The 25,239-nt window shown below is 38.6% G+C and overlaps 2 protein-coding genes across 12 annotated transcripts in view; both read left to right on the top strand.

Moving 5' to 3' along the window:
• Positions 1–1,795: 1,795 nt before the first annotated feature.
• On the top strand, positions 1,796–11,588 carry eif5 (eukaryotic translation initiation factor 5). 3 transcript variants are annotated; one of them, XM_088002498.1, is made up of 12 exons: positions 1,796–1,904; positions 2,460–2,667; positions 4,713–4,992; positions 5,086–5,167; positions 6,450–6,622; positions 6,822–6,933; positions 7,045–7,175; positions 7,914–8,075; positions 8,344–8,505; positions 9,736–9,900; positions 10,068–10,211; positions 11,142–11,588. In XM_088002498.1, the coding sequence occupies exons 3-12, from the start codon at positions 4,921–4,923 to the stop codon at positions 11,238–11,240; spliced, it is 1,302 nt and encodes a 433-aa protein (XP_087858624.1). In that variant the 5' UTR covers positions 1,796–1,904; positions 2,460–2,667; positions 4,713–4,920; the 3' UTR covers positions 11,241–11,588. The 3 variants fall into 3 exon arrangements, with proteins under 3 accessions (XP_087858624.1, XP_087858625.1, XP_087858626.1); XM_088002499.1 differs by lacking the exon at positions 1,796–1,904 and adding an exon at positions 1,952–2,160; XM_088002500.1 differs by lacking the exon at positions 1,796–1,904 and adding an exon at positions 2,294–2,317.
• Positions 11,589–13,774: 2,186 nt separating this feature from the next.
• The window catches only part of mark3a (MAP/microtubule affinity-regulating kinase 3a), a 47,932-nt gene continuing 36,467 nt past the window's right edge, over positions 13,775–25,239 (top strand). For 4 of the 9 annotated variants that reach the window (XM_088002434.1, XM_088002436.1, XM_088002431.1 and 1 more), the window contains exons 1-3: positions 13,775–14,413; positions 21,890–22,072; positions 23,018–23,071. In XM_088002434.1, coding sequence (XP_087858560.1) covers positions 14,360–14,413; positions 21,890–22,072; positions 23,018–23,071 — 291 coding nt within the window. In that variant the 5' untranslated portion in view covers positions 13,775–14,359. Of the gene's footprint in view, positions 14,414–16,783; positions 17,230–21,889; positions 22,073–23,017; positions 23,072–25,239 lie in introns of those variants that run through there. The other 5 variants (XM_088002439.1, XM_088002437.1, XM_088002433.1 and 2 more) reach the window with 2 other exon arrangements.

Raw genomic sequence — 25,239 nt, 5'->3', positions numbered from 1 at the left:
TCCTGCAATTTTTAGATGTGCCACACGTACAAAACACTGGAATGAAATGGTTTAATTACCTCCTCCTTGTGTAGATAAATTCTCCATAGTCCTGCTAATGACCTAATTATTCTATTCAGGTGTGGTGCAGCAGAAGCACATCTAAAAGTTGCAGGGTATAGTGGGCCTCCAGGACTGGAGTTTGACACCTGTGGAAGGAACTGTTGATTCAAAGATACTGAGCTGCGTCTATCCATAAATAATTTTTTATTAAAAATTTTAACGAGTTAAGGAGACTCTAGAAGACACATTTAATTTGCAAATACACATATTTCACTAAATCATCACAATTACTAGTTGGAAATAGTATTTGCACGTCTATCCCAATCGAATCTGCCACTCATAAAATGACAGTTATGCTGACGTAGCGCCTTTAGTGAGAAAGTCACAGATATAACCACGTAGAAGTCGCCTTGATTGGTGCCATTCATTGGAATATAATGTGCCCACGCAGCCGCCATCTTTGTACGGGGATCCCTTCATGTAGAACCTCAGACTATTGTAACAAAAACTCTATAAGAACAATCACATGTTTTCAAACGATTTTAAGTAGCTTTTTTAATTATTATTATTAGTATTATTTTACACACAATGCTAAAAAAAATACAGAATAGTAAAAAACAAAAGAGTTAATATAAAAAATAATAATGCAGCCAATTTTTCCAATTTGAAATTAACTTGGGTATAGTATTTTCTTACATAAATAAAAACAATCCAAAATATGCTAAGTCTTAGTAAGTAATGCACTCCACTATATTCTTAAATATGTGTAAGTATGCATCATATTTAGTACATTCTGATTAATATTTTTTGTGGAAGATATCACATTCTAAACATGAATTTGAAATATAAGTTAAAAAAAATTAAAATATGTAATATGTATTTATTTTGGAATGTTTCTCTCCCCATCCTCTTGGGTCAATACTTTTACATTTGACGGTATTTCTCTGTTAGAAGAGCAGTTAGTTTGTTGTACTGTAGTAGCAGTCTTTGTTGCTCCCCTTAACTCTGTATTCTTTTTTCCTTCACATAGAAACAATCAGTCTGTAGCAGTAGATGGTTGTCCATCTTAAACCTGTTTTTTTTTGTTGTTGTTACTGTTGTTTTGTTTTTTTTGGCACATGGTCATACAGACGCATAAAGAGCAGATAAGCTAAACTGTACCTGCACTTGAAATAGATAGAAATTTGTTGTTACCGACAGGTGCATCTCAATAACACAAAACAAAAATGGAGATGTGAAGTCTGACATTCCTTTAAAATGAGAAACATATATTACACTGATTAACAATCATCAAATTTCTGTTAATTTTTAAGATCATGGCTTAAAGCTGGTAAACTGGTAAGCGAGTTTATGGAGCTGTCACCGTTTTAGCTCCATACAAGTTCATTATCTTTCCTCCGTGTCGTCCTTTTCGCACTGGTCAGGATCGCAGGGAGGAGCACTCCCTCAACACAAGATGGCGACGGCACTGACGTATGCTTTGGGTTTCAGGCGACATCTACTTCTACATGTCCATATTCGAAGAAAAAAAACGTCATCAAGCTAGACACTGCATCGTCTTATCCTTTCAAAATAAAACCCATGCAAATCTAATTTATGCAGTTCAGATTGCTAAAAGCCTCAAGTAACTATTTTTTATTACATTATGTACCTAGAAAATGACTCTCGTTGTTTAGCAATGTTCTAACTGTCAACATTTTTAGTGCTGTCAATAAAATACTAAATTTACCCCAGTACATATTTGAGCAGACTTTTAATGTTAGACAACAGAGAGACCGGATGTTGCTAAATTTATTCAACTTTAACGCTTGTCAGAAAAAAAAATCGACACGAAAAGCTGCATTTCGCAGAACATTCGAGAGGTAGGTGATAAATAACTGCATCGCGGCCCTTTCTACTGGTCTTTTTTTTAATTTTTCTACGGTGGACATAACTCAGTAGAAAAATTAAAATTAGCTACACGATGTTGTGAACGTTGTTTAATCATAATATCTGAATGGCGTCGACTGGGTTTGGCTAACCATGTTAGCTGTAGCTGCGTGGCGTCAGTTGGCCTTGCGTTTGGGCACGGGGCTTTTTTTCTGTGAACGTCAGCACTCTCAGTGGACATAATTAACGGTAAAACAGTAGTTTTGTTAGCTTGTTATTAGACGCTTAATATTTTTTATATTTGTGTGTTTACTTGACTATTTGTCATTAAACGCTTCGTAACCAGAAAGCATAGTCATTAGCCAATCAGGTTACCCGTCTACTTTTCTCCCCCGCTCTATTACAGGTAATTAGTACAGCGTTTTAATAAATAACGACAATTACGTGACGACAATGTTAAAACGGACTGCACACTATCGCCTGTCGCACCTGCTGATGCTGGCATTTCAGTCCGCCGTTAATGGATCCTTTTTATCCCCCCCTAAAAGGTTCCCGGACATCGAGGACGTTCCAGAAAGCTCTCCTCTGTCTCTGAACCTGGCACCGACACCATTTGGACGCCTCAGGGTTTTAAGCTTTGAGAAAACGTTTTAGACACCCTGCTGCCGCAATCGATACACCACCAGCTATCGACCACCGTTCACTGCGGCATTTGGACGATCAGCGTTGTGTTTATGTCTTTGTTTTGCAGAAACGGTAAGTTGTGGGAACCGAATTCGATATACATAATGTTTTGTTTTTCTTGTTAGCTACGTTTTACTTAGCTGGGTTATTCTCATGTATGCTTTCCCGTTACTCTGCAGTATTAAGCAGCGCTCCCCGTCTTCTCAGCCACTGTTCAAAATGGCTTCTCCCAGTCTCGCCACTCGTGTGCAGTGGCTGTGTGACGCACTCTGCACCAAGCCGCTAGCTGGGCTAGTTTGTTAGCCTCCACCCGAGTAGTTCCCCCTCCTCTGGTTTTCCAAAACGGATTTTCATGGAAATGTCATTCATTTTGTGACATTTACCGTAATAGTGGCTTGTCAGGTTATAAGCAGGTGTGATTTGTACGGATTCCATCAGTCGGACCACAGCTGATGGGCCTCATGTTTGTGACCTATTAAAAAGAGCAGGCCTTATATGTCAAAAAGCCAGAGGCCCCCCAGCATAAGACAAAAGGCTTATACAAATCCATTATTGTGGCCACAAAGAGGGGTTTAAGCTGAATGCTAAGAGGCTTGGTTTCCTTTTTCATTTAAAATCAATGCTGGCTGCATAATTTATAGAAAAAAAAATTCCAGCTAAATTTCAGAATAGATTGGCAATAAGCTATTTTTGTAAGGAGCTCTTTTGTACTAAACAAAACCATTCAGCATCCAATTTCTCTTCCTTTTTTAAATCTAAAAATGTGAACTTTTTTTTTGTTGCTTTTGTTACCTTTTAAAGAGATCATTTTGTGTATTTGTAGTGAGTTTCTGAATACTTTTTTGCAGTGAATCTGTAGAAAAAGTAAATCCTCAGAACAGGAGGTGCTTACGGCTAATCAGAAGGATTTATCAGTTTCAGCTGGATTTGATCTTTTTTTTTACACTTGTATCCATTGGATTCAGTGATATATTAGCAGATATGAACGTTCTGTAGTTTTATAATGGAATGTGAAGGTTGTTTTTTTTTTTCAAACAGTATCTACATTATGTGTAAAAATGAAATTGCTTGAGGCTGCATCAGGCTGCTTTGACAGCTGTGGCTCGTCAGCCTCTGAGGATGGAGTGAAGCTGTTGAAGAGCTCAGGTGGAGTTTTTCAGCCTTCAGCTTCTGCTAATGGGATGATAGCATAGTGACATGGACTTTCTTCTGATTCAGATAACTGACAAACTCAACTGTGTTCTCTAAAGATTGTAAAGGGCCAGTGATCTGTAGCCCAGTTTAAAAATACTCCAATAATCCCAAACTGAACTAATTGAAACCTTCAGCTCTAAAGCTGCTTCAGGCTCTTCAGGACCCTCCACTTAACAGTTGTCATAATAAGTCTTCATCATTAATTAAAAATAATAAACAACTCAAAGATGTTCTTCAAGTAAATGTACAAATTCTTATTTAATTTTTTAAAAAACCCTTTTCTTGTCATTAGGTTAACTACATGCCTTTCCCATAAATATGAAAAGGCATGTAGTTTTCTTTTATTTTTTTTTATATAGAAAATTAGACTGAAAAATGACTGATTCTTTTAATGAATCCATAAAGTGTTGTCAGAGTAGATATTTTCCTAAAACTTGATTTCTTTTGTTGTTAATAGTCTTAGTCAGTAGGTATAAGTTGCTCTTTCCATTGTGACAGCTGCGTCCTGTAATCTAGATGCTCAATACCTGCAGATGGTTATTAATCTCCTGGATATGAACATCTTAAGTTTTGAGATGTTTCCCACTGCTTAAGCAGACCATCTCTAAGCCTTCCTCTACTGTAAGAATGTCATCACTTTATTACAAACTCACTACATGATGACATCCATCTACAGGTAAGGCAGCCATTACTGATGAGAAAAAAACCATCCAATCTACCAGCTTATGTCTACCTGGTCTAAATGGTTGTAATACAGATGAAGGCCATTCAAACACTCCCTATGTTACACAACACACAGCCGTTTGCCTTTTCCACAGCTGCTTCTTCCTCTATGCTGTTCATCCAGTGGGGTTAGCTAGAGCCGGGCAGCGCTAGTCTTTGCTTCTGAAATATTGATGGCTGTCCCTCTCCTCCTCTTTCAGAGCTGTTGCGCAGCCGTTGGAACCTGTGTGGTGGAAACCTAGCCTTCAAGCAAGGAGCTTGCGGCCACAGCGGCACGACGTTTTTCATGTCAGAGACCGAGCACGCTTGCAGTCGTTTATGTCATCCCCTCTTTTCCAGACAGAAGATCCCGAAAAATCCCCAACCAAGATCCTTTTATCTTACTGATAGTGCTAACATCCAGCCAAAATGTCTGTCAACGTTAACCGCAGCGTGTCAGACCAGTTCTATCGCTACAAAATGCCCCGTCTGATTGCCAAGGTAACCCCGGCAGGTTGAAGTTTATCCCAGTCATTTAAAAAAAGAAAAAGTCTGTGGCGCTGGGATTTATGGTCTTTTCTGTTTTCTGTTTAGGTTGAAGGCAAAGGGAATGGAATCAAGACGGTTATTGTCAACATGGTTGATGTTGCAAAGGCTTTGAACAGGCCTCCAACATGTGAGTAAACTTTACCGTTTTACCTCAGCTTATCTGGGGTGAACAATGTAAAAAAAAAATAAAAAATTAAGTTATGAGACCTGCCATTTTTTGTTTTATCAAAATAATGTGTTTGTTGCCATGGAATTTTGATGCTGCATTCAGTAATAAGTGTCAAAAAAATCACAATCTCATGCTAGCAGAAAAAAAGTGAAGAATAAAAGTTTGGTTTTCTTTTAAAGTATTTATGAAGGAAGTTGACTTAGTAGCAGCACTGAACAGTGTTGACTTACTGTTTCTGAGGAACATTCAGTGCCACAATGTGACTGTTGAGTATAGTTAAAAAGAAATATGGAGATTCAACATTAAGCTCCCAGTGTGGTAGTTAAGTTCATGATTTATTTAGTCACTTGAATATAAAAATAAGTGGTTTACTTCTCTAGATCAGAAGTCTTATAGAGCACTTTTATAATTTAGGTTTAATAGCAGTCTTATAAAGTGTGAAAAACTATTAAATCCTGTTTGAAGTTTAGATGAGCATGAGAAATAAAACACTATGGGAAGTGTTGAGTAAGTGGGTTGGATGTGAATCCAGAACTGGTCTGTTTATCTACATACCAGTGTGGAGCTTTTACCACACAGTCAAACCAGAAGCTAAATTTATAATCACATTTTATAACGTATGGAACACACGGATAAATGAAGACGGTTAAATGTTATCAAATGCACAGAGCAGCAGAAAAAATGTGAAATTTGAGGTGGAAATTCTGTGGATATCTTGAACAAAAAGTAATGAAAAACTGATAAAGTTTTACAGCAACTTTCTAATGCACAGAAGTACTTTCACATTAACACAGATTTAACATCGAACATATCAGTCCAGATTGAATCACTTTTAGAGACAATGTGTCGTGTCTGAATTTGTAAAGAAATGCCTAGTTCCATTATTTGGTAGGCTGGAGTCTTAAATTCAGTGCATTTAGATTCTACAGTGATGTTTTTCTCTACTTAGATGAACTATCATGTCATGTTTGTCTACTTTAATAAAGATGCCAGGCTGAGGGAAATGTGGCTCAAACCTGATCAATATCGTCTCAATACAGAATAATATTTCAAAATGTGTTCCTGTAATCATGCAGCTGTAATAATTATAAAAACAATCAGATCATAAATGCAGTGAAACCAAACTGAAGACTAAAATTTGAATTTTATGAACATGCTTAGCATAAGACATGGATATCTTAATTGTGCTATTTTTCTAGTTACTGTAGTTCTAACTGTTGGCCTCGTCTCTTCTCTGCAGACCCGACCAAGTTTTTTGGTTGTGAACTCGGTGCTCAGACCCAGTTTGATACCAAAAACGATCGTTACATCGTCAACGGATCCCACGAGGCGAACAAGTTGCAGGATATGCTTGATGGGTTCATCAGAAAATTTGTGCTGTGTCCTGAGTGTGACAACCCTGAAACTGACCTGGTAAATAGTTTTCTGCTTCCTTAAAGATATTTGGCCAAGCTGTGCAGTGGGAAACAGGACAGAACTCTTTATAAATTGTTTTGAAGAAACAAGAATGGCATAGTTTGTCTTGAGAAGTTGTGCTTAAGGATAATACTTTGCGTAAAGGGGACAGAATAGTAGTAGTATGTTCATGGTTCATTTCTGTCTTCCTCCTCAGCATGTCAATCCTAAGAAACAAACAATCGGCAATTCCTGTAAGGCCTGTGGATACCGCGGCATGCTAGACACCAGACACAAACTCTGCACGTTCATTCTCAAAAACCCACCTGGTAAGAAGTCAGGGGTCACTGGCTCAACCATAAAATTAACTTCTTCTCTTAAATTCATTCATTCATAACACGATTTTTTTGTTTGCTTTGCTCGTTTCCTCCTGTCAACAGAGAGCAATGATAGCGGTTCTGCATCTGTCAAGAAAGAGAAAGAAAAGAAGAACCGCAAGAAGGACAAGGAAAACGGCTCTGGCAGCGGCGAGACTGGAAACCAGGACAACATTGATGCCCCTGAGGCTGTGGTGTGTTTACTGTCATTCACATGATGGTTCAGTGGAGGCTCAATGAGATGGCTCTCATTGTCAGTCAGGTTAAAGGGGCAGTGTTCATTCAAAATTTACTTATTCAGCTCTATGTAGTGAAACCTGGAGTGCCATCCATGTTTGAAATCCTTTACTCTCCATGGCAACCATTGAGCTGTGCAAAACACCTTGGGGGACTTCAAAGACAAAGCTCCTCCTCAGTTGCAGTTTCTAAGTTCCTGATTCACAGAGCTGAGCTGCTGTCCTCTCAGCTCCTTCAGACTAGTCGGCACCGAATGGCAAACATTATGAGCTACTTCTCAGCAGCTCAGGTAAAAACGTTTTTAAAGGGTTAACAGAGGAGCCATGTTGCAATGACTTATTGAAGGTGGAGTTTCAGAAAGAGCAGAAGTTTTTAAAGAGGCAGAGGCCCAGTTTCAAAGCAATAAATTACAAAGTCAAATTGATTTTACAACAACTGAAGTTACTTGATTGTACTATAAAATGGCACTAAAACACATAAAACTGCTCCTTTAAAATTAAAACACAATAGCAAAAACGTTTAATCACATAGATAGACCTCCAACTATGAGTACCGAAAATATCTGCTCCTTTTGGTTCGGAACCGAAATACATATACTGTTGTATCCCTAAATGTTTGTTCAATATTTTATTATATAAATGATTATTTATAGAACCAGGTGCTTAATGCAGTTTCTTCATCCTTCCCGTTTCCAGGATAGAGACGATGACGATGAGGACTGGGCGGAGGAGACGACGGAGGAGGCACAGCGGCGCCGGATGGAAGAGATCAGCGACCACGCCAAGAATCTGACCCTGAGCGAGGACCTGGAGAAACCTCTGGAGGAGAGGGTCAACCTCTTTTACAGCTTTGTGAAAGTAAGACCGCTGAGACTGAGTACGTTTCATCAGAAGATTCTGTCTGATTGGCTGAGGGTGCAGAGTCTGTGTACAACTTCAACAGCAACAGAATTGGACAAAAAATAAAACGCAGAAAGTTCATCCTTTTTTGTGTGGCTTACAGTACTTTACTAAAGGAAAACCACCCAAACAGTGTCGAGTTTAGCAGTCGAGGGACCAGTTATTAGATTTACCAGAAACAAATCTTTCCCCGCAGTTGTTCACCTCTTTGTTTGTTCTTAAACAGCAAAAGAAGGAGAGCAGAACCATTGATGGCGCCGACAAAGAGATCCTGGCAGAGGCGGAGCGTCTGGACGTGAAGGCCATGGGTCCGCTCATCCTCAGCGAGCTCCTCTTCAACGAGAACATCCGGGACCAGATCAAGAAGTACAAACGCCACTTCCTGAGAGTACGTCTCTGTTATAACAGTCTGAAAATCCACAACTTCATTTAGAAAGAGCTACAGCACCAGCCACAGCTGGAACAAAATGAACAGATGACAAGATAAAAAAAACATAAGTGACACAGCTAATCACAAAATAACGTATTACAAACGCAACAAAACGATGCAATCATTTAAAATGCATATCAGTAAAATTAAGTCTGTTGGTTTAAGTAAAAATAAGTTTTCTCACAGGTTTTAATTTAAAAAAAATTATTTTAAAATTATTTGCATTTTGGTTTATAATTTAACTTTTACTTAGTTTTTGGTTTTCAGTTGAACTCACCAAATAATGCATCGTGAAAAACCTTTTGTAATTTAGTAATTGATGTCAGCTTGCCAATTACTTCAACCTGATGTTTACTTATTAATGGTGAATATTTGCCTTTAAAAAAAAACAAAAAACAGGCATTTCTAAAGATGGGAAATGAAAAACGGCATCTACAGCCATTGGTACCCCTGATTAAACTACAAGCATTACCAAAGGAAAAACAAACCCAGCTAATGAGTTCTCAGGTTTCATGTTAACACTCCAAACTTTCAGTTACAGGAATGAAAAAAACTAACAGGTAAATAAACAGTGGTCATTAGGCACATTGAACTTTAAGCATTGGCTTTGGAAAAACCCTCATCTCCTGTCATCAGAATTATTTTGTACATTAAACTGAGAATGATAAGTTCTTCAGATGATGGAAAACATTATTACATTAAATATTTAGAGCAAGACATATAATCTGAGAGTCTCATGACTGATACTCAATTTCTAAAATATAAAATGAAGACAAATTGATGTAATACACAGCTTGAGGCTGCTTGTTTTATTGTCTTTTGCATTTATACATAAGCAGTTTTATTTCTCAGTACAGAAGTTCTTGACTCAGTCCATCAGCAGACATGATGTCCAGGTTCAGTGACTTTATCTGAAAGCTCTGGCAATCCTGATCAATTATTGATATCATATTTTAACATAAATACATTTCTGTGAGGACTCATGTTTATAGTAAATTATTTTAATGGTTTGAATGTATATGAAACCAGCGCCTTGTGGTCATCAGTGGTATTGCAGTTAAAGATTCTTCCATGCACACGACTAAGAAAACATAACTTTTTTTCTTTTTCTTTTTTTCCTTCTCCCTCTTTTTTTTCCTCTTAAGTGACTAACTTATCTGCTATATGTTTTTCATATTCACATCCTAGTTCTGTCACAACAACAAGAAAGCCCAGAAGTATCTGCTGGGAGGCTTCGAGTGCGTGGTGAAGCTCCACCAGGTGCAGCTGCTGCCACGCGTCGCCATCATCCTCAAAGACCTGTACGACGCCGACCTGCTGGAGGAGGACGTCATCTTCGCCTGGGCTGAGAGGGTCAGTGAGCTGGCAGCCGCCGTCGGTTCAGTTCTCAATGTGTCCAAAAAATATGAGCAAAGGCTCAAAAGTATCCCAATCGTACCACTTTGATGTTAGTATTTTCACATCTTATTTTCTTGTATCCAATGTTTCCCCCGTCTGCTCTCATTTCCTGTTTTCCTCAGGTTTCTAAGAAGTATGTCTCCAAGGAACTTGCCAAAGAGATCCATGCCAAGGCCGCTCCTTTTGTCAAATGGCTGAAGGAGGCGGAGGAAGAGAGTGAGGGCAGCGAGGAGGAGGAGGAGGAGGAAGATGACGAAAACGTCGAGGTACGGCTTTTCTTTCTTTCTTGTTTGGGCAAGAAGTTCCTGGAAATGCCCTCAATGCTCCAAACTGGCAGCTGATTGTTTTTGCAGTGTCGTTTTTAAAGTGGTAGTTCCTATGCCAATTCATAGACACCTGTCTGGAAAATAAAATGCATTGATTCATGCATTTAATAAGAGAATAAAATAAAACAAAAAAATTATTTCAGGATTTTTGAAGGTGATCTGTTGTCTTTTGTAAAAAGAAAATTCAACAAAATTATTCAAACAAAAAAACAACAAAATTAAAGTCAAAGCATCCCACTCTTATCTAGTGATGCACTGATCAACCTTTTCATTCCTGATACAGATATCTAAGATATAGAATCAGCTGATGGCGATTCTATACAGAAAATCAATTCTGAATAAACTTCAAATGTTTCTTTTTGTTAATACGGACATAAAAAATAGGTTGACTGCACTGGTCAAAATATAAAAATAAACTTTATCAAACCTTCATTGAAATGGTTCAGAAAGAGCAATTATGAATTCTATACATGATGTAAAATGGATGATAAAGCATGATGTCGCCCATAGCTCCACTTTAAGTATTAGACGGATGCAGACATCTGCTTTCTTCCATTGTTGTTTTAGCCAAAAAACCGTTATCGGTGGTTCAAAGATTGATCTGAATCTCAGTGGGAAATATTTCAGAATATACACAATTATAAGATCGGAGTATTTAACCCCATTGCATTACATTACTGGTCTTGACATGAAAATAAACTGATACCAGTATGTTTTGGAGGAAACGGCAGTACATGGGTTCAGACATCTAGAGGGAATGGATGCAGAAACCAGTTGCTTGTCAAGCAACCCTTGAACTCTGCGCTATAAATATGCTTACAGGAGCCTTCTGACAGTGGGCTAAAAGTTTTTGTGCTTTTCTTCTCACAGGTGGTGTACTCGTCCTCCGCCCGCGAGCTCAAAGTAGAGACCGTGAAACCAGACACACCAGAAAAAGAAGAAGACGATATTGACATTGATGCAATCTGAGAGATTCTGGATGCTGCTGCTGCTTTTCTCTTGTGTTGTGGCTTCGACTTAGCCGGCCCTGTATGACCGATACGGCTCAGCTTTTCCCTTCTTGATTCCCCCCTGACCCCTCCTCTCCTACTGCCCTCTATACACCCCTCCGGCTTTACAGCATGATATAGTATTATAGCGCTTCACCTGCTACAAAGTAACTGTATAATTCTGCTATGAGTTTATTAAATGAAGTTGATTTGTGGGATTTTAATCAAGGGTGTTATGGGATCTTTTTCACTGCACTTTTTCTTTCTTTCCTCTTTTGTTTTGAGGTCCCTGTATTTTTCCAGTCAATAAAGAATGTTTTGCTATCCATCATGCCTGACTGTTTCGGTTGAAGTGCTGGAAATTATAAAGACGTTTACAAGAATTGGCATACTTTAGTTTTGACGTCGAAACTTTACTGATTCATACATCTTAAGATATATTCTAGCTAGAAAAGATAGTTTCAGCTTTTTTGTGATGGTATTTTTCCACAGTTATGACTAAACATGAAATTACATCTCCTTATACCAGAATAAGCTTTAGTTACTGTAGTGGAGCAGGAGTAAGACATGGCCTTATAATACAGCTTTTTATGTTAATCTGGTGCTGATGCTAAAGCAAAGGGTAAAATGCTTACACTTAGCTTAAGTCTGTATTTGGAGTACTGCTTGCACTGTAGTTGAATTATGTCGTGAGTGCACAAACACCTTCAAGGGAGGAATTTAACTTCAAAACATGCATACAAAAAAAGGGAAGGAAATATTGAAATATTAAAACAAACTGATCAGAGTATGTGATAAAGGCATATGTCATCGAAAGCTTGTTTTTGGCTGGCTTGTTTTAATACTAGCTGAAATTGAGTTAAATTAACAGAAAAGAAGTGGTGTGTCACTTTAAGAACCCTCAGAAATCCGTGCATCTAGTCAAGAGCACGCGTTCATCTGCTGCTCTAAATGTTTAATAACTACATTGAATAATTCAATACATTTATACATAAAAAAAATCAATGACTAAAATGTTAATTTAAAATATTAGATGTTATTTTCTGTCTCTGCCTTCCTAACACTGGAGTGCGAAGAGCAGCACGGACATTCTTCTTTGAAGCGAACAACACAACCATTTCCTCCTGACTGGTGACAGTCCTCGCAATACTTTGTAGTCCGGTGGGACCGGGGTCAGTCGGTTTCCGCCCGTTCAGCTAAACATGCTTGTGAGGCTTTCAAGTCCTGTCGGACACAAAAGTGAATGAAACAAATCTCATAAAAACAGAAGCCATGGTATGTGGGACTTAACGCTCCTTTTTAACAGCATACAACAAAACGGATCAGTTTTTCTTTTGCATCTGCATGTGAAAAATAACATAAAGGGGCAGTATAAGATAAAATTATTTTTTTTCTTTAGCTTTTAATCATGTTATGTTATTCCCTCATCAAAAACATACTCATAGTGTTTTTTAAATTCTTTCATGTTTTAGAAATCCTTCAATCTCCCATGGCAACCATTTAGGGGTGCAAAATACTTCCATACTGCAGTAAAGAGAATTAAAGATGTTTTTATGCTGAAAGATGTTTTAGAGACCCTAATAAAACTTAAACACTTCCATATTTACTGTAAAAAAATGATGGACTACTAGAACAAATGAGAATAGTGTCCACTCTATAGCAGTTATTAAAACTCGTCTACATGTGACAACCATTGCAGACATTGTAAGCTTGCTAAGGAATGTCTTTATGAAAAACAACTTGAAATCAAAACAATTACTCTCATTCTTTTAATTTGTCTATTAAACGGTTTAATATTGTCAATGCTATTAATACAAAAGCAAAACAATGTAAATTTATTGTGACCCATGAAATTGCAAAATACCTCCTTCCCTTTAAATCTGCAACTTTCACTATATTTTGTGCTCTTTTTTGGTTTAGTTTTTTCTTTCTTGCTCTCTCTCTCTTGTCCTCTCCCGCTCTCTTCCTCCCTTCTTTCCTTCTTTCCTTCCTTCCTTCCTTCCTTTTTTCTTTCTCTAACATAACAAATGGAAAAGATCCAACATCTGTTGTACTGATATAAAATGTCTGGAGATTAGTAAAGGACCTTTTACAAGGCAGGACTTTTTTCCATCTTCATTTACGTGCTTTTAATCACCTTCTCCTGTCATCGGTTTTTGCTTTTATTCTGTATGGATGCAGAAAATTCAGTGAAATGTGAGAACACTACAAGTCTTTCAGAAATATTCAGTTCATTTTTTTATTCCTCGTGTGCTGTCATCTACCCAAATATCAGAACTTTTCTTCAGTGAACTTTTCTGTGAAATTCAACAGTGGAAGTACATATTCCGCTGGTCAGATGTTTTATTTATTTATTCATTCATTCATTCTTTCATTTTTATATCAGTGCTTATATTTTTAGTAATAATACAGCGCCCGGAGAGCAATTTTAAAATAATTAAATCTAAGATTTTCTGATATCCGGGCAAGCGAGGAGTCCTTGAATGCATCTTAATCCAGCCCAGCCGCTGAGTAGCCATTTTGGTCCCACCTAAAACAGACAGACCCGCTTCACTTTGGGCCGCTGGAGATGGGAGAGACCGAGCCTATGGCGAGCGTTTCAGTCATCTGGACCTTTTAAAACCGTCTGCCAAACACCCACCTTTACCACCGAAGGTCATGTTGTTTTTTTAAAGCGAGTCATTTTTGGGGGGAAGAAAGAGGACTGTGGTGATTTTTGGAAGTGACGACCGACAGCGCCTTCACGTTAGTTTAGTTAGCTTCACTGACTGAAAGCCGAACGGACAGACGGACTCCGGCTAACCTGTCGAGTCAAACAAAGGTTACAGCATGAACATGTTATGTGCGCAGCTTAAACACTAAATATAAGTTGATTGTATTTTTTTATTTTAGTATTTTTTTTACGCTCCGGAATATCTCAGGTGCTTGGCTCTAACACGTCCGGTCTGGGCTGAAAATTGTCACGATCCATGCTGAGCCTGTTTTTCCACAGAGAACTGCAAAGCAAAGCAATAATAACCAGATTTCTTGGCTGGTGGATTTAAAACTGAGGATTATATTTTCACCTCAAACGGCCCCTGGTTAAGGAAGACCAAATAAATGATGTCAACAAAAACTCCTTTACCGACGGTCAACGAGAAGGTGACGGAAAGTGTAAGTAGAAGAGCTTGTTTATCGCATGCTTCTTTGAATTTCACTGATTTGTTTTTATCGTTTGTGTGCATGACAACCCAATTGGTCCTCGGTGCGAGTTATACTTTGATTGAAAATCGTAAACAAGTACAACTTCTACATCAAATCACGTCCAGTTCATCCTTGATGTGGATATATATATTTATTCTAAGCTTAATGCTTTTCTTGACGCCAAATTTATATTCTTACATATAATAAGGTGCAGTCGGGATGTTTAGGCCTAACCACGAACAAAACTAAAGTACTTTGCTTGCTGATTCTGGCAGGCAACAGTAAGTTTCGGTCTCGGCTTTCTATTGGCTGCCGCAGCTGTCACCAATGGGTTTCATCCAGTCAGCTTCCAGATCGGAGCTGCTTTGGTCCCACCCCTTCGTGATAGCTTGAATCCCCCCCTGTGAGAAACAAAACGTTGTCAAGTTGTTTGTGATGCAACTATCTGTGCTTCCGGCATGAAATTTAAAAAATAAAAGGCCTCGGTCGGAATAATTTCAACCCGACTTATTAATCCTTTACGTGAACCGAAAATGATCATTAAAAAGAATAATGCATCTAACATTCATATACTCTACGCTGAATCAATTTTATTAAATAAGGAAGTTAAACTAAATGTATGTTTTGTGCGGTTTTACTACTAAAAAGTAGTATGTAAAGCTGTGCACTCCACAAATCTGGCATGATATATACATATATATTGCAAGTAGAAAACTATAAGAAATCCCATTTACATTTTGCAAAAAACAAAAAAAAAAAAGTAAAATGTGATGAGTGCAAAATTGAATGTTTTTGATCAACATGCTAAATTCCTATAAGTGACAATCTGAACCCACAGTCACCATGGCAGCAGCAGCATCATGCATCAGGATGGATGGAGCTGGACAGAGGCTAGAGTTTTCCTTTCCAACACAACATCCACTCTGAAGATGCAGCCAGAGCTAATGAGTTGCATCAAAGCATTTTTATGTCTCACAATGGCCCGTTGTAAGAGAATCTGGGTCAAGACTTTAGCGCTGATGATCACAAATGTTCTCCATCCAGCCTGACTGACCTGGAACTGCTCTGGAAGGGAAGAAAAAGATGGCAAACATTTCAGTCTTTAGGTGCACAGGACTGGCAGACTGGCACCAAAACACTTGATTTCATTGTAGATACATGGTGGTTTTGTTGCCTCCAATTCTAAAAGTATCACTTCAAATTTTTCTGTGTAAATGTGCTGGGAAAGCATGAGAATTTTCTTCTGTTTTTCAAATTCTGTTAATTTTTTTTTTTTTAATTGTGTAGAATCCCAATAAAATTCATAGAATACTGTGGTTGAAGCTTGAAATCTGTAGAAGTTTACACTGCTCTCTCTTACCCTGCTGTGAGAGAGGAGAGAGGACATTACTGATGGACCCGCCCACCAGCTCACATCTACACATCCCCGCTGCTGACAACTTATCGACTTTGTTGCTTAGCAACTTTTCAGGGTAAAAGAAAATTAGTATTGGTCAGAATCGACAGGTCACAGTGATCGCCCAGAAAACTGCAATCAGTGCACCGCTAATAGAAGGTTCTGCTGCTGTCCCACAACACAATGAAGACAGACGTGGCTTGCTGATTTTTGTAACTCGGGTCATGTCGACACGTGTGCCGTTAATGGTCCTTTACATATATGTACAAAATTTTGTCAATATTTTGCATATATCGAAAAACAAAATTTTTCAACTGGAGTTTTTCCATTAAGTAAGAAACACAGTTACAATCACACGTTTGTTCACACAATAAGTCATTAAAACACGATTCTCAACTTCCTGCTGACTATAATTATTTTGAATATTTTATAAACGATTTATATTTTTACATTAGTTTTATAATTTTTTTCCCCTAACTACCAACTTTTTTTTTTAAAGGTTTTGTTGGCGTTAGTGGCCTTTATTTGAAAGTAGTTTGACAGGAAAGTGGGTAATGAGAGAATAGGGAAGATGTGCAGCAAATGTCACCAGGCCGGGAATCGAACCTGCGACCACCACCACAAGGAATAAGGCCTGAATATGTGGGTCGTGTGTCCACCACAGCACCACCTAACTGCAATGATAAAAAAAAAAATCATTTAGAAATGTTTTTTTCTGTCCACTCTATCAAAACCTTATTTTTAAAACAAGTTGCTTGTACCCTAATGAGATGAATATGAAAATTAGCTCAGAAAATGAAAGAAAATATGATATTTTGGGGGAATTGTCAAATGTATCAGTATTTTTTTTTTACTTTGCGTTTATTTTCTTATTGAAAAACACAACTAACCACTAAAAGAGTTCCCTAGTATTAGCCTGTTTTATTTCTCCGTTTCTGCGGCTGCAAGCCCCAAACACCTGCGCGTGACCTCCTCTGTCTCATGACTCGTCACGGTAGTGGCACTCAGCTGGAGATAACACGGAGCACAAACAGCTCAGAACTATTGATTCAGCGGGAGGAAGCGGCTTCTTCAGCGGCTAGCGTGCGGCGCCTGCTCGGACTCCATTCTGTGTCAATAAACCAACCAATAAGGAGTTTTAGATAGTACTTTTAGTTTATGGGAACACGGATAAGAAATGTAGGACTCCATGTTCCCAACGCGAACGAAGGTGCCTTTATTTTGAAAACGTATGGGGCCAGTTTCCGGTTTGGGCGTGTCGGCATTTGGCTTGACAAAACGGGAGCTCTGTTACTGGGGCTCTGGAGTCGGGACGAACCGGCATTGTTGGAGCTTATCAGCGGGCTGAGACATGACAGGGTCCCAGGCAGCCAGGAGACACCGCAGCTTTGTGAGTAACTTCTCCGAAAGAAACGAAGGACTTTCATCGAGGAATGTTTTTCTTTCTTTCTTCAGTCTCCCAACAGGAAGTCAGGAGCTGGAAAATGAAACAAAATGTTAGGATTAGATGTTGTTTTTGCACAGTTAGGTTCTAATATTGAGTTATTTTATTCCGCCTGCAGTGACCTTATCCTAGTTTATATTTTTATCTGCAGTGCTGTTTCCAGTCAGAAGCCCAAAAATATTCCTGTGGAGAATGAAAATCCGTCTGGCTGAGTTCAGGGTTAAACTGACCTTATTATGGTCTACTGATGTTTTTCACGTCTACTTCCTTCAAGCTTTGGCGTTTTTCAGGGTCGAGTGACTCTGATTGGAACTGCAGCTCCTCCACTGAGTTTTTTTTTTTTTTTTTTTAATTTGATTTCATGTTGTTTTGGTTTTCATATTTGATCCCTGTTTAAAAAGAGTTGATCTGTGTGGAAGTTTCAACTGTAAAAGTTAACTTTCCCACTTTATGACAGACCCTGAGCATCCAGCGGGGGGACCTGATCACACCCAGGTAGCGCCACAGACAGGTGGGAATGGACTTGAAATGTTTTGAGGATATTTTCTCTGCACTTTGAGACGGCCTGAGACGGTTTATCTGCATTAGTCTGGCGGTCTGAGCTCAGTCTGTCCAGAGACACTGAGATTTTTCCTTAAAATCTCCCAGTTAGAGACAAATCAATTCTATAAAACTAAAATTATTAAACTGATATCTTAAAAGACAAAAAAAGTTCTGTCCTTTCAATCTTGGCTTCTGTATGACACGCTGTGGATGATGTCTGTTAGTGTGACATCTGTCCCGATCAGCATTGGAACTGTTTGTACTCTGCATTTTCTAAAATTCCGTCCTTCAGTCACGTAATTACGGGTTTCATTGAGATATTAAAAAGACGTAAATTCAGTCATCCTAACTTGAGGCTTTAAATATTTATGAATATTTTCAGATTTCCTCTCATTGATCTTAAACATTAAGGTATCTAGTAAATCTGTACGCTCTTTGCTTCTCCCATAAAAGCTTTGGTGCTGACTTTTCATGTTTGAGAAATGCAATGGACGAAAGTCAAGACGTTTATTAGATTTTCTATCATAAGTCTAACATTTTGTTTGTCTTAAATTTGTACATCCTTTGCTTTTTGAATGTTTCTAGATTTTATTTTGTCAGTAGTGTTTTTTTTTTTATTCCAGTTTTTCTTTAAGTGCCATAATTAACAGATTTGAGAAACATTCTTCATAGCTTTTCTGCTGCCCACAGTAACTTTTAGTTTTTGCAGTATGTATTGTCTACAGTAAAGCAATGTGGTTATATGACTCCCTACCAACTGGAGCTGACTTGGTTATTGTGGTTTGATCTAGAGTCATCAATAATCTGTCACGTTTCATAAGTCGGTCAGACTGAATGTGGAGCAGAGCAGAAATAATAGGATGTCAAATAATTGTTATGCAATTTCATCAAAACTACAACATGGTTTAAGTACTGAAATAGTCTTAAAGGTACAAAAGTAAGAGACGAACTGACTGCAGGAAAGAATGTAAACTTAGGGTTTGGCAATTTAAAAAAGAAAAACTAAATTTCAATTGCCAAATGAAAACATATTAACACGTACATGTGAAACTAAAATCACAAAGAGCTGAAAAGTCATTAACTTATATTGTGAAGTAAGTTGAGAAAAAGTTAAATAAGTTATTTCTGACATTGAAGTAGGTCTTAAATTTAAATCTTTATCTGACAGAAATGTTCTCTCTTCTCTGCATTTTCCTCTCGGTAGCAATAGAAACTCACCGGTCCACTTTTCTCCCTCCTGACTCAGTTATGAGGTCTGTCATCAGCCAATGCCGTTCAGAAAAACAGTGTTCAAACTGTACTTTGAACATTTTGTTTAAACGGACATAAATGTACTGAATTCCAAATTTATTTGCTAATTCTGCACTTTACTCTACACCAGGGGTCACCAACTCCAGTCCTCCAGGGCTACCATCCTGCAACTTTTAGATTCACCTCTGCTCCAAAATGTCTGAATTCCCTCACCAGCATTCATTCTTCTCTGCAATAGGCTGGAAACGAGCAGTTTATTTGATCCAGGTGTGTTTGAGCAGAGATGCATCTAAAAGTTACAGGATGGTAGCCCGCGAGGACTGGAGTTGGTGACCCCTGCTCTACACACTCTTCAGAGGTAACAGCGTTGGATAATTGGGGGTCAATGAAGAGGAAGGGGGTGTAGAGACTCCCTGCTAATCAATACTGAACCACATCGAGTATCGGCCTACTCAGTTTGTTTCCTCCAGCTGACTGGAGACAAAGGGACAAAAAAGGCTTTTTTGTGACAACACAACTTTAAACTGTGACTGAGCTTAATTTTAGGCTGCATCATAATAAGCCTTATCCACCATCGTTGTATTTCCTTTTTATTTTTTAGCTTGACTGCATTCCATAAATGGTGTGACTGATTACATTTTTTCTGTCCACTTCCAAAGAAGTTTTTGTCGCAGCTTTAACCAAAGTGGGACAGAAAAACACCGAGACTGATGCCAGAGCAGCCATCAGTCAGATTCTACGAAGACAACCAACAATGATGACCAGCATTGTTAGAATACTAATTATTAGAGCCGTGATGTAATGTTTTTATCTGAGGTGTGTTGGCTCTGGTTGTTCTTTAGCATAAGTTGTGCGCTAGCAGCTTGTTTACCCAGACTGGTTAATTGATTGACCCTTTAGCTTTAGTTCAGACACGCATGCCTTTCTGTTAAGAGAGGTTTAACTAAACGTGCCTCTGGTGCTTTTCCATAACATTTAGCAGTGTCAGTCTTAGAAGTGACGTAAACATTTAACCTCCCCCATTTGTGAATCTTGAGCAAAAATTTTTAAATGAACTCTGATTCTTATTTATTTATTTTTAATCTGCTGATAAAAAGTGGATATAAACCAACTTATGGATTTATCCTAAACTCCAAATGATTTCAGTAACTTTATCCAAACATGATGTGGCCAATTAAAACAATCCTGACCGTTCTGTCTGCGACTAAAGAAGAGATGCTGTCAACTGCGACTGCAGGGTGGCAACAACCAACAAACTGTGTCTGTTTTAACGGTTTTATGAGAAACAGCACATTCTATTAGTGGTGCTCCAATTGCTCTTTTCTGGCCAGTCACTGATTTCTAACTATTTTTAAAATTTATTAAAAAAAGAAAAAGCGTGACCTTCCAATCTTGACCAATGCCAATTTTCTTTCATTTTTTTCTGAAAAGTTGCTAAATATATTGATAAAGTTGCTAAATTGGCAACAGTGGGGTGACGATCGTTGGACACTAAACATTAAGGAAACTGGTGTGATTTATGGATGCACCTGTACATTTGATCTAAGATGAGAAGCTTCCATGTGTAACACACACATTCTATTAACTCAAAAGGCTTTGTGTGGTCATATATTATAACACTAGCATTAATTTAGATGAACCCTTTGAGTGCTTTATTTTTTGTGAAGCATGTCCAAGGACAGTCAAAAGCTGGAGTGGTTTGTAAGGATTCTGTAGTAAAGTTCTGCTCCTGGTGTCCGTTCTGCAGTGAAGAGGCTGAGATGTGGAGCCTTCAGGATGACTCAGACCCTGATACCGAAAACAAAAATCTGTTTAGATGAAAAGATAACTGTCGTATTTCTGTGGTTGTGCTCATTACTGAAGAAATGACTGACTTAATGTAGTGATATTTCGAGCAGCACCAGTCAGATTTGTGGTTTATTTCCAATCTCGATTTGTTTTTTGTTTTCGTTTTCTTTAAGAACCACAAACCGAATGAAACTAAACAGTGACTCATTGTTTAGACTGTGTGTGTAAAACAAGATTTTACTCATTTAAAATTTAACATCACAATTTCTTTTTCTGTTTGAAGTTGTCTTTAGCATTCTGTATTAGCATTTAGCGTGATGAGCATTGTGTCTCTGAGCATTTCAGTGCTAAGCCAGCTGTTAGCATTTCTCTGGGCCCTCCAGCAGGCTGCCAACGTTTCATATTCAGCATGTTCCATAACAAGTTGAAACTTTGAAAGAACAGGACAGATCGTGTTAGCTGCACTTCATTCAGTCTTCCTGTTATCTGCTGAAAGCTGTCTCCTGCAGCCTGAGTAAAACAGACACGGCTTGACATGTTCCTTTTAGTTTGCTTGAGTAACACGTCTTCCTTCCTTCAGTCTTCTTCACTTGGTAACAACCTCCACACCACATAATGTGGTTAGCACGAAATGTTAACACTGATTGTAAATGTGTGAGATCTTGAAGTTCCCTAGTAGCTGAGTAAGCTGAAAATGGCCCAACTCTGGACTAAGAAAGCAATTCTACTAGTAATAAGAGAATGTCATGAGTTTAAGTCCCGAGTCACACCTGGTGTGTGTAAACAGAGGTGACTTACTGAATCACTGTGGTTTAGATTGATTTAAGTTACAATCTAAACCACAGTGATTAAATCAGGCTTTCCGGCAAAAAAAAAAAAAAAAAGATAACGGACAGAACAAGAATCAGCAGATCAGCCTTTTTGTTATCTGTGATCAACTAGAAAAGTTGATTTTTTTAAATCAACAGTTTACTGGTACTTGAAGCACTGCAGTAGTTCTCTAACGTTATTGTTCTGTCTACAGCACACATCTCACAGCAACGGGCGCCAGGAGCTCAGCACACGCTCAGGTCGGACCGGCATGCGATCCCGCAGCTCGGACGAGTCGCAGCAACCCCATGTGGGCAACTACCGGCTGCTCAAGACCATCGGCAAAGGCAACTTTGCCAAAGTTAAACTTGCCCGGCACATCCTCACTGGCAGAGAGGTAAGCTGCAGAGGTCATTGTCTTTTACTTTGAAAAGTAAGTTCGCTAAAGTTGGCTCCTTCAGACTAGCCAGGAGCAATTAGCAACTACCTGGTGGACCTGCTGAGCTCATTATAGGAGCTACTTCTCTGAGCAACGCTGGTAAAAATGTTGCTAAATGTTAATAGAGGAGCCATGTTGTGATGAGTTTCTGAAGGTGGAGATTCAGAAAGAGCTTCTTAAAGAGACAGAGGCCCAATTTCAAGGCGTTGAGTTACACTCAAGTTTCTTATATTTGAGTTATATACAGCATTTTTATAACTACTGAAGGTAATAGTTACTTTAGTGTGCTGTAAAATGACACTATGATACCGCCCCTCTATGATGCAGCTGTAGAGATGAGAAATGTAGTTAAATGAAGTAAAATAGAAATGTAATTTAAAATCAGATTAGAAGTAAGGAAATCTAATCAAAAACAACAAAAGAATTTAGCAAAATTCAGAAATAAAAATAGAATTCACATTTAAAAATGAAAGTAGTTTTTATTTTGATGTGAAATGTAAAGATGGCTTGTAGCAAAATGTAGAAATTGGAAAAACAGACATGAAGTTTGAAATATAAAAAAATAAATTATAAATGCACATACTATTGTAGTTTTAACTGTATAATTATATATTTAAATTGTACAGGATCTAATTTGTGAAATAAAGAATTGAAATTGGGTCGCTGAATCTGTTGTCCAGCCAGGCTGCTGCTGCTGCTGAGCGTCTGATTTCAGAAATGATTGACGTTCCACTCCGTTGTGCTTTCAGACGGCCTCTAAACTCTGTGAATGGCAGCACCACAGTCACTTTGGTTTATAGAGCTTCAATTCCTGTGTTGTTTTTAATTACACAGGTGTTGGCTCCATCTTTTTTCACACTTTCCCACCTCTGGCTAAGTTATCATTTTTTCCCGTCTCCACAGGTGGCAATTAAGATAATAGACAAGACGCAGCTGAACCCAAACAGCCTTCAGAAGGTAATTTGCTCTCTCCAGTCTCTTCTGTATAAATTGCACCTAGCAAGCAGCTTCTGCTGGGTGATTGCAGAAGAAGAGATGTGACTGTAACCTTGTGGCTTTTCAGGCTGTGAAGTTGAGATGACTCAGCGTTATTACGACCTTTGCATTCGATTCGAATCTAAAAAACATCTGATCATTCTCACTACACATAGAAGAGTCCCCCCCCCCTCCCAGTTTCTCCATCGTCTTAACCTCCATGATGAATGAATGTAATTGTCTTCTTCCTGGTCAGTGGTCGTAGCTGGGTTGGTTTTCATTTGCTTGTTGCAGCTCTTGGCAAAAGTCTTTGTACTGCTTGAACTTTTTTTCACATTCTGTCCTGTTCCAACCACAAACCTCAGTGCGCTCTGGTGTGTTTTTGTGCCGCGTGCCCACACAGTCACACTGTGAAGTGGAAGGAAAATCAAACCTTTCTTCATTTTCTTTAACAAAAGCCTGAAAGGTGTGGCATGCATTTATATTTAGACCACCACCATTCAGTACCAACTTCACACATTTGGAGATGAACATTGTTGTCTCTTATTTTTTTGTTACAAAATACCTTCAGCTTATTCAGGCTGAATAGAGACTGTCAGTTCAGGTAAATTATCAAGGCTTACAAAGGATGCTTTCCATCTGGACTTTGACTGGACTGTTGGAACACATAAATAACTCTTTGGGGTTGTTGTCCTGGTAGAAGGGAAACCTTGTTACAGTCTCAGATAGGGCTGCACAACATATCAGAAATATATTATTGCAATATTAGTTTGTGCAACATTCAAATCCCAAAAGACTTGGACTGCAGTTTTATTACATTCACACAGCAGGCAAATGTGACCCAAACCTGCTTTGTTTTGTTGTTGTTTTGTTCCCCCAAATGTGACCTCTGTGGTAATTTTTTAAATTATTATTTTATTTTATTTTTTCTGGGCAGTCTGGCCACAATTCCAAACTTTTCACCCCCAAAAATATCCAAACTGTGCTAGTTTTATATGTGGAACTAAATCAGATATGTTTTTAAAGTGTCTGGAGTCTGAATGGTCAGTCTGTAAACGGAGCGCTGCGTTCTTCTTCTGCAGCTGTGGGTCACTTTGGGGTTATAAACTGTTCACACAGAAGTCTGTTTGTGGTTGCATGTTATTAGTACCATTAATGACCAGGCAAATTAAAATTGGATTACAGCAAAAAAATAAAAAGAAGTATTTATTGCCAGTTGACTAATTCATTCACGGGTAGGTGCATTCTGTGCACCAAAGCCTTGGCATTATGGGAGTTTTTGATTCTTAACAAAAGGCAGCAGTATCCACTAAACATCCCTACATTTATTTTTTTTTTTTGGTCTTAAATTTAATTCAAGGTGGGATTAAAAAGGTCTTAAAAAAAGAAAGTAATCTGTAATTTCTCCAACTAAAAAAATAATTATTTCATTAGTTTTTCTCATGGGGTATTTTTGTCAGGCGAATGTTTGAGTCGTGTGTAGATGTCTTTATGTTCTTCTGTTACTGGAGGATTTTGAGGCTGCCGCTAACTAGCTGCTAACATTAAACTGCTTGCTAACTTTTCTGTGTATCATGGGTAAGTGCAAATGAGGCTATGAGGTTTGGTTTGGCTACTGGCTCACTTCTGTTACCAACCCATACATTTTGTTTTTGGTCTTTAATTCAAGGTGCAATTAAAAAAAGGTCTTAAAGTCTTAAACTTGAATTCCAGAAATCTGCAGGAACTTTGTTTTCTGCTCTTAGATGATCAGTCTGCGGTCATCAACTTGAGCTCCGTTTCCTGTGTCTTTGATGGGGTGGGTGTTGGGGGTGGAGGGGAGGGGGGAGGGGGCGTTGTCCTCACTAATAAGGCAGACGAGTGTTTTGTCCCATCATGCCTCTGTGACTCCCGGCCCTGAAGTTTTCGGGGAAATGAGAGCAGCATCGACTCATTCTTTTGAAACCGTCACACAGATGAGAGCGGCGGCCCCGCTCCCGGCTCTCCTCTCTGCCCCTGGTCTCCCTCGGTGCTTGGCCAGTGGTTTTCCATCAGTTTTTCCAAAGCTCCATTGATTGTTGCCTTTGTACCTCAGGGGCCCGGGCCCTTTGGCGTCTGCTGTGACACAAAGACACTGAGTCATGACGCCGCCGTTCACAGAAACACAAGGC

This window comes from Poecilia mexicana, unplaced genomic scaffold (assembly GCF_051168715.1).
Source record: "Poecilia mexicana isolate PSO_F unplaced genomic scaffold, ASM5116871v1 scaffold_22, whole genome shotgun sequence".
NCBI lineage: Eukaryota > Metazoa > Chordata > Actinopteri > Cyprinodontiformes > Poeciliidae > Poecilia > Poecilia mexicana.
The sequence above is the reverse complement of the archived record's forward strand: the minus strand, read 5'-3'. Positions and strand labels throughout refer to the sequence as shown.

Bases quoted from the DNA above. Each gene is read 5' to 3' on its own strand.
- eif5 (XM_088002498.1), top strand. From the start codon at position 4,921: ATGTCTGTCAACGTTAACCGCAGCGTGTCAGACCAGTTCTATCGCTAC. The intron at 4,993-5,085 runs GTAACCCCGGCA...TTTTCTGTTTAG, and splicing joins TGCCCCGTCTGATTGCCAAG to GTTGAAGGCAAAGGGAATGG. The intron at 6,623-6,821 runs GTAAATAGTTTT...CTTCCTCCTCAG, and splicing joins ACAACCCTGAAACTGACCTG to CATGTCAATCCTAAGAAACA.